Source organism: Thermobia domestica, chromosome 7, assembly GCF_964235325.1.
Source record: "Thermobia domestica chromosome 7, izTheDome1.hap1.1, whole genome shotgun sequence".
Classification (NCBI taxonomy): Eukaryota; Metazoa; Arthropoda; class Insecta; order Zygentoma; family Lepismatidae; genus Thermobia; species Thermobia domestica.
This window is the reverse complement of record NC_137460.1, coordinates 98,276,092-98,284,772: the sequence shown is the minus strand read 5'-3', so window position 1 is coordinate 98,284,772 and position 8,681 is coordinate 98,276,092. Positions and strand designations below refer to the sequence as shown.

At 33.7% G+C, this 8,681-nt stretch overlaps 2 protein-coding genes across 2 annotated transcripts; both read right to left on the bottom strand.

Annotated features, from left to right (window-relative positions):
• Nucleotides 1-5,616: 5,616 nt before the first annotated feature.
• LOC145689269 (uncharacterized) lies at nucleotides 5,617-6,012 on the bottom strand. Its single transcript, XM_081763406.1, has one exon. The coding sequence runs from the start codon at nucleotides 6,010-6,012 to the stop codon at nucleotides 5,617-5,619; it is 396 nt and encodes a 131-aa protein (XP_081619532.1).
• A 631-nt stretch (nucleotides 6,013-6,643) lies between these two features.
• LOC145689268 (uncharacterized) lies at nucleotides 6,644-7,483 on the bottom strand. Its single transcript, XM_081763405.1, has one exon. It carries the CDS (start codon nucleotides 7,481-7,483, stop codon nucleotides 6,644-6,646), a length of 840 nt encoding a protein of 279 aa, XP_081619531.1.
• Between the last annotated feature and the right edge of the window lie 1,198 nt (nucleotides 7,484-8,681).

The following is an 8,681-nucleotide window of genomic DNA, read 5'->3' as shown; positions in this document are numbered from 1 at the left end:
CACTTTCTTCATTCCACCATTTCATTCATTACTCATCATCACCGTCTCCTTTAGCCTAACCGGCATAATCGTGGGACGTAAAACTCAAAGATTTCATTTCATTTCTTCACCTCCTAATAATCTATTTATATACTTGGTAACAACGTCCCATTTCGTTGTTTGATTTTAACACACGATTAAAAATTTAAAATTATATGAAATCACTTCACTGTTGGTATCATTTTTGTTCCTACAGTTAGCAACTATGCGTAGCATCCATGCCATAGACTGATTATTCAGCAAATTTTTGATAATGACATTGAAACTGTTCAATGTCGTATCCTTTAGTTGCGTCGCGCCACCTATAACAGTTGACCATGAAAATCGTGTCTGTACCATTTTCGTTAAAATTTGGAAAGTGTTCACAAAACTACAACTTCACATGGATGGAAATACACTTTTTCACTTTTCAAGTTCGTAGAAAAATGTTCGTCCGTTTTTCCGGTCTCGGAATTCTTCAAATTCGTGATTTCGTGTGCATCACTCTGGATTTTGGTGTCTTGTAGTGCATTTTGTGTATCCTCTATGCTTGAGTTATTTTGTGATAATTCTATCTGCTTACGACAGTGATCTGTGTTGTTTTCGGTGTTATTAGTGTGTTTTCTAGTGTTATTTTTATTAACAAGTGAATATATTGACGTGAAAGCGTAGTGTTTTGTGTCTGTAACATCTTCATATATCCTATTTTTATTTTCAACTTTACCTATCTGTTCTCTCTGCTCATTAAATTTACGTAATTTACACACTAAATATAATATAATTATCAACGTACCTAATACAAATACGACTAAACTTGTTAATGCTATACTAAATATCATTGTGTTCTGTTCCATAGCTCCTGCAAAATAAATGACTAGTGAGATTCAGCTTTTTGTCTATTTTACGGTCTTATATTACTACATCTTTGTCTACGGTTACTTTTCGTAAAATATTACATTTTCTTACCATAGGCCTACTTTTAATTTTCTTTATTTGTGAATTGTTCCCTATAAAATGCACAAATGATGCATATTCTTAACAATGAATAATGTTCTAACACTTATGTAACCATTTGAGTACTAAAATCCTACTCTTGTTACATTTCAGTTAGTTTTTCGTCGTATTTTTACTTTTTTTTCAAAGTCGTGACAATCCTACGTTTTCACGCATATTTACGTGTTTAAATATGCTTTACTACTGCTTTAACACTATATGTAGGTACTAACACCTTTACTAATGTTTATTCCACCTTTCTGTAGCATTACAAAGCTTTATTTATTGTGAATTCATTCGTATTGCATGAAAATTCTCGTAAAACAGAGTTACTACTCATGTGGAGGCGTGGCTTCTTGCTACGGAGCGGCCATGTTGGCTCACAGACTCCTCCCGTAAGATACGGATTCCTCTCGCCACAGAAAGCGAGATGCTTTCAAACGCATCCATCTCCGCGAGTAGTATCGCGAAGCAGAATTGATGTGACTTTGTTAATTCTCCACACATGTATATTCCAATAACTAATGAACTGAATACTTCAATCATTATAATAATTATTGATATGCCAATTGGTTATTCTATAAATATAACGGATCAATTATTTCATTCTTTCTTTCTTTAAAAAAAACTTGAATTTAGAAAATGAATTTTGCTCAAAATAACTTGTTTACATACCACTTACAACAATTTTTAGACATGATGCATTACGACTTTTTTCTCTTTTGACTATTTTATGTCTATTATCTATTATTTTATCTATAATCTTTACTTTCTTCTTCTCGATGTCCATTTCTTTTAAAAAAAACTTTTAACATACTTTCTATGACTTTTATACTTCATTCGTAAGCTTACTTTTCTAGTTTTATGTTACTAGTATCTATAATATTCTCTATTTATCTATTTATCTAGTTTTTATTAATAGACATTTCCTTCTACTTTTCGTTGTTTTAACATAGCTTTGAGCTATTGATCTCACTGATATTAGGATGTTATATAACTTAGTCATTATCTATTTGCATGCTCTTATCTATTTTTATCTATGATATCCTATTTACTATGTTTATTGTTTCTGCTTTTCTTACTTTACCAAAATACTGAGTTTTGTCGTATTATTACAGCTTAACCATTATTCGTTCAAAAACCTTATTCGGTTTCACCAATTGAATAGTCTACTCCTAGTTTGTCTAGGACAACATCATCTAGGCTTCTCGACTCGTGACTACCACATATTCTTGGTAAGTATTTCTGCATGTTTACCAAATGTTCAATATATTAATAAAACAATTCTTTTCAGGTTTTCATTCCGACATAGAATTTCCTTTTTTTTAAAAAAACAATATTTTTCTTCATATCCCAAAATGTAAAACTTTTTTCAACCCAAGGCACATACAACATGGATTTACAAGATACGCTTTACCTCATTAATACTTATTGATGATTATTATAATGATGATGATTATTATTATTATTATTATTATTATTATTATTATTATTATTATTATTATTATTATTATTATTTTTATTATTATTATTATTATTATTATTGGTTTTGAATTTTATACTGCCTAATTGATTTATAAAGCTTACAATACTAATAACAATGACGTTGTTGATATCAACGCTATAATCATTCCAAGTATTACGTACATAATATAATCTGTTTTTAAATGCAATTCAGGAGTTGATGTATCGGCTTTTAATTTCAATAACTTTTCTGTTAAACCATTTAACTCCTGCGTATTTAACGGAAAATTAACTTGTCTCTCCATCCAATTACCAATTAATTTAATAAGTTTATTTTGAACTTGCACTATTTGCTTAGTTGGAATTACCAGCTCTCCTATTATTATATTGTCAAATTTATCGTAATTTATGAAACATGATTTAGATTTAGTTTGATCCAATTGTGTGGAAGTAACTTCTTGATGTACACCCACTTTCGTCATGTACGCCTCCTTTTCAACAGAAGAGTACATCACTCCTGCGTGTGTATATCTGAATATTACATTCCCCAAAAATTTTTCAGAATTTTGCTGGCATCCTTCCAAGGAATTATTTAAAACAATATTATTTAAAAATTTAGCCTTATTATCCATTGTTATACTTTCACAAAAATACAAAAAAAACTTTTAAGTTGACATTTATTTTTATTTAATGAATGATATTTACCTTCCTTCAAGTAAATTGCTTCCAGTTAATCCTAAAATATTCTGGTATTATTTAATAAGTAGCCCATAGATATTATATCATACATGATTGAGATACTAGTGTCACATATGATTGGAGTTTTGAATATTAAATCAACATTATTTTCCTCATAATGATATTTTACTAAATATACGCTAGAGATTTGGTAAAACATCCCAATGTTTGACTTATAAATAGTATTCTTCAAAACATCATGAAGATTTATTAATCTTTTTACATCTGCATTAGACAATATATAATATGTTAGTTGATTATTTAATATACTGTTTATTATTTTATTTATTTTGATAAATTTTAAATCTCTTATTTAGTTAATACTTATGTTTATTTACTTATTTATCTTATCATGTTTTTATTTACTTTATTTACGTTGTATGTGTACCTTGGATGATTTAGTACAAACAAAATGTACGAAATATCTCTAATTTTAAAAAAATTCCTAATAACTCTAAATTGTGTAAACAAAACATGTTTACCAGTTCGGGGTTTTTCAGATGGAAACCGAAATTTCCTTCTGTTTCGGACTCGGACTTTCGTTGATAAACGGCGGTCCACCTCGCCGTCTACTGTCAAACACATTTTGCTTAAAGATCCCCTATTTAAAAAAATCTAACTTATAAACTTAATTTATTTTTGTTCTCGTCGCAAGAATCTTTAATTTTTTGTGATGTCGTATCTGAGTCACTAAACCTCTTGGTTTATTTCCACGTTGTTTCTTTTTTTCTTAGACATCACTATCTAAATCCGAATCTTCATCTTGTTTATAAGACTATTCCTCATTTGCTCCAATAAACGGTTTTAAACGCCGAATGTCAATCGTGTCCACATTTTCTTGCCCTTTCTTCGTCTCGTACTTTACTTTATAGGAATTACTATTCATTTTTCCAATATAACACCACGAGTATTAAATCTTTTTCCAAAACAAGCGGGAATACCTGCTCTTGGCATCTCTCTTATCCATACCTTTTGACCGATGTCAAAGTTAGGTTGAGAAAACTTCTCCATCTGCTTCTTCTGTGAATTAAAAAACTTTTGCAAATTTTGGTATGCCACCTTCCTTTCTTCTTTGACGGCCCTTATTCGCTCATCATTCTCCACATATTCACAGGGAATGTCCAGATCTTGTTCCATGAACGTTCTGGGTTCACGTCTTGTCAGCAAATAATACGACGAATGTTTTGTTCCATCATGTATTTGAGTATTCATGGTGAATACTATACAAGGTAAAATTTCATCCCAATTTGTAAATTCTCGGTCTATGTAGTGCTTCATGACTTGCTATATGGATCCTATGGCCCTTTCCGATGTTCCTATATTATAATGCGCATGCGTGTTGGCGATGTTTAACTTCATTCCAAACCGTTCTGCCATTTCCTCCATCACTTTCCTTCGGTGGGTGCTATGCCTATGAATCGCTAGAATATTGGGAATGCCGTGTTTAGTGATGAGTTCTTCGAAAATCACTTGCGCTATAATCTCTGATGTTATTGCTGGAACTGCCTTTGCAATCACATATCTTGTAGCACTATCCACAAACACAATCACATATTTGTTTCGATGGTTCTTCGAGCGTTTAAATGGCCCGTTCTCGTCCATTGTTAGATGCTGGAATGGCATATAACTTGGGTACGTCTGTGGATGCAATGGTGTCCTACCTGCCTTACGTTTTTGAATCTGGCAGTTTACACATTGGCTGACTTTCCCCTGAAAAAACTTTTTCATGTTAGGGAAGTAAATCGATTTTAATGCCCGATTGTAGCATTTCGTGTAGGAGTAATGACCTCCACCATAAATTGAACAGTGCAAGTTTTTAAATACTTGCTCCCTTAACGAAAAAGGAATACACAAGAGAAACTTCTTTGCACTTGCCATCCTTTGTGTCCTAAAAAGTTTTCCATCTTTCACCACATACCAACGTGCTTGCCTCTCAGCTTTCTCATCAGCTACTTCCGGATATTCAATCGTATTCATAATGGGTCCAAAGAAAGAATCCTTTCTTTGCAGTTCGGCTACATCTACGTCATCATCAAAGGTGATGTTTACATCCAAATCTTCGGTATTCACTGGTAATGCATCCAAATCAATATCCTCTGCCGTAGGTTGAATATCAGTATTCCTCGAAAGTACATCGCTCGGGTTCGTCTCACCCGGACAATGAACAGGTGTATACTGATATTGCGCCATCTCTAAACTATATCTCAATAATTTTGGTGCTAATTTTGGTGTTGTTTGCAAGTATTTAATGCATCTACAATCCGTATACAGTTCGAACTCTTTGTTGTACACATAATAATTGAATGCTTTGATTGCACTTACAACTGCTAAAATTTCCAACTCCACTATGTGTCTTCTGGCTTCATGAGGTCTCAATACCCTACTGTAATATGCGATTGGGGTCTATTCTCCGTTTGCTTGTTTCTGCATGAGAACTGCTCCTATGGATTTGGTCGACCCATCGATATATACTCTTGTCTCCAGAATTTCACGGAACGGAGCTAGCAATGGTGCAATCAACAATGCATCTTTTAATCTCTCAAAGTTTTTCTGGTGTTCCTCGATCCATACGAACTTATGATTTTTCCTCAGCAACGGTTGAAAAATTGCTGAAATTTCTGCATAATCTTTGCAGAATTTTCGTACGTAATTTGTTAAACCCAGAAACGATTTGAGTTCTTTCGCGGATTTTCGTGGTTTACATGCTTTTATGGCTTGAATCACTTTTCGACTAATCTCGTATCCGGCCTCACTTACAATGTGACCTAACGCTAAAACTTTTCTTCCATGAAGTGACATTTTTCAACTGACAATTTCAAACCATATTTCCGCAGTCTTTGAAAAATAGAATGCAAAACCGATACCATTCTTTCTTGATTATTAACGTAAAGAACACGTCATTGAAGTAATATGACACCGCTTCCGGATGAACGTTAGCTAATGTCATAGACATGATCTTAGTGTATACAGCAGGCGATTGGATGTAACCCATTGGGAGTTTAGAATATTGATAAGCACCGACGCCAGGAATTTCGAACGCCGTGTACTTTCTGGAATCCTTTGAAATAGACACAGTGTGATAGGCACTTTTCTATAACAGTGAATATCTAGAACACTGAAGAATTTATGATTTCCCATACATGTCAGAATTTGATGTATGGGCGTCAACGCCACAGAATGGAACTTTACATGCTTATTGAGGGTCCGACAGTCGAGTGCTGCTCTGATCGCTCCAGAAGGCTTTCTAACGAACAGCATTGGAGAATTATAATAGCTGTTACTCTCCTCAATAATGTTCTATTCGAGCAGGATGTTTATTTGCTCCTTAACTTTCTCTTTCATCGCAATTGGGATTGGATATTGTTGCCTCCTAAAAGGAACTTCCGTTTCCAATTCTATTTTGTGCTCAACACCTTTTACTCTGCCTAAATCATTGTCTCTCCACGCAATAATAATAACAAAGTTTTTCTAATTTCTTCTTAATTTCAGGTTTATTTTTGTCGCCGAATTTTAATCTCGTCTTATCATAATTTCTACGTGCTTCTAAAACTTCCTCAATTTCGTCTTCCGTTAGACATTCCTGTCGCAATTCCTTCTCACTTATACATTCTTCCGCATCTCCAATTTTCAAATTTCTTGTTAACATTATCATTTTGTTTGATGGGTTAATGATCTCTAATTTCTGATTTTCTTTCGATAATATAGCTCTTGGTATTAATACATTATACTGTTTCTCTAATACCCTATCAGGCTCTAAAAGATACTCGTTACTTGCCCAAGAACTTACTAGATTGACTACCACAGTCGATCTAGTCCTTGGTAACAGTTTAACTCTATGTCCTAAAACCCACTTTGGTTTTAACCTAGTTTTCACACTTATCGCAATATTATCAGAAATTGATCTTGGTTCCTGATCATTTTCACAATTTCTTGTCGGTCTCCCGAACCTTTGAACTAAAATCTTACTGTTCCCATAGTCTATTTGACAGTTTTGTGTTTTTAAGAAATCATTCTCTATTAGCATCTGATACGGAAAATGTTTTATTATTCGCAACTCCTGATGGAATGTCTGATTAGATATTTTAAATTTAATTATAGCCAATTTATTGATCACGAGTATGTTCTGAGTTATACCCTTATTTCTTGTTTGTTTCGGTATAATACGCGCATTTGGTGGTACTAATTTTTCATTGATAATGGAAATCTGTGATCCACTATCGAGTAAAGCTCTAATCTGTCTGTTTTTAACTTCTAATGGTAAATATACCATATTATTTTCTAATATCACTGAGGTTATAACATCACGTGTTCTCACATTTTTGTTACCTGTAAATGTGCCTCCCCCATTTTGCAGATGTATTTAGTTTAAATAACTCGTTCCCACAGGTTGGTAATATGTTGTACGATTAACTTGTGCAGGTACAACTTGCACAAACCTCTGCGAATTATGATTATCCGAATATTGATTCTGCTGACAACAAGAATTCTGACAATGACCACTTATTTGCCAGTTTCCTTGCTGATTACGGCCACGGTTACCGCGCCATTATCCGCCTCTATTACCACGTCTATTCTGAAACCCATTGTTTCCTCTATTATTATTCTGACCTCTTCTATCGTTATTATTCAACCAATATCTGTTGTTATTTCCACGATAATTAGACCTATTATTTCCTCTATACTGTCTATTGTTTTTAACATTTTGATTTTTCATCTGTTTTCTACTTTGACTATCCCGTTTTTCATCTTCTTGCATTCTTGCTGACAACGCGATCTGTAACTTATCAATGTTTTCTCCAATTCCGAGATTTGCGTTAAACTATGCGGCTCCTGTTTGACTTTGTGCTCTTCTTTACCTTTTCGTACTAACACGTGATCCAACTCGGACTCACTCTCTTCGTCCTCGACTTGTTCACGGAAATTTTTGTCCAAATCTTTTATTGTCACCTTTTCTGTTTCGCGCTTTACACGTTTCGCGATTTTACACTTATTTTTCTCAATTTTTGTAGATGGTCTACAAATTTGTCCAAATTTGAGTTGGCCACCGTCCCTACTTTCTCCATGTAGTACGGATGTAACCCACTTACTATTATCCCAATCTTTTTTCATATCTGACATATTCGTGTCTAATCTCTCGCACAGAACAAGCATGTCATACACATAATTTATGACAGCCTCATCTTCTTGTAGTAAACGCTCCCTGTTCCGGTCCTCAATGTCAAGAGTTACGTTCAACTTTGTAAATTCTTCTACAATTTCCGCTTGTAAATCCTTATACTGGATTTCTGATATATTCTTTCGTTTCAGGAACAGCTAGATCCACTGTCTCCCTACTCCTTTAAAAATATTTGGTATCAATTCTTTCCTTTTGTTTTCGGCGATACCTGCCATCTGACACGCATCGTCTAATTCGTCAAAGAAAGAAACGATATCTCCATCGTTTTTCAAATCAAACTTTGGCAATTTGT

Coding starts and splice junctions, on each gene's coding strand:
- LOC145689269 (XM_081763406.1), bottom strand. CDS start 6,012: ATGTCACTTCATGGAAGAAAAGTTTTAGCGTTAGGTCACATTGTAAGT.
- LOC145689268 (XM_081763405.1), bottom strand. CDS start 7,483: ATGGTATATTTACCATTAGAAGTTAAAAACAGACAGATTAGAGCTTTA.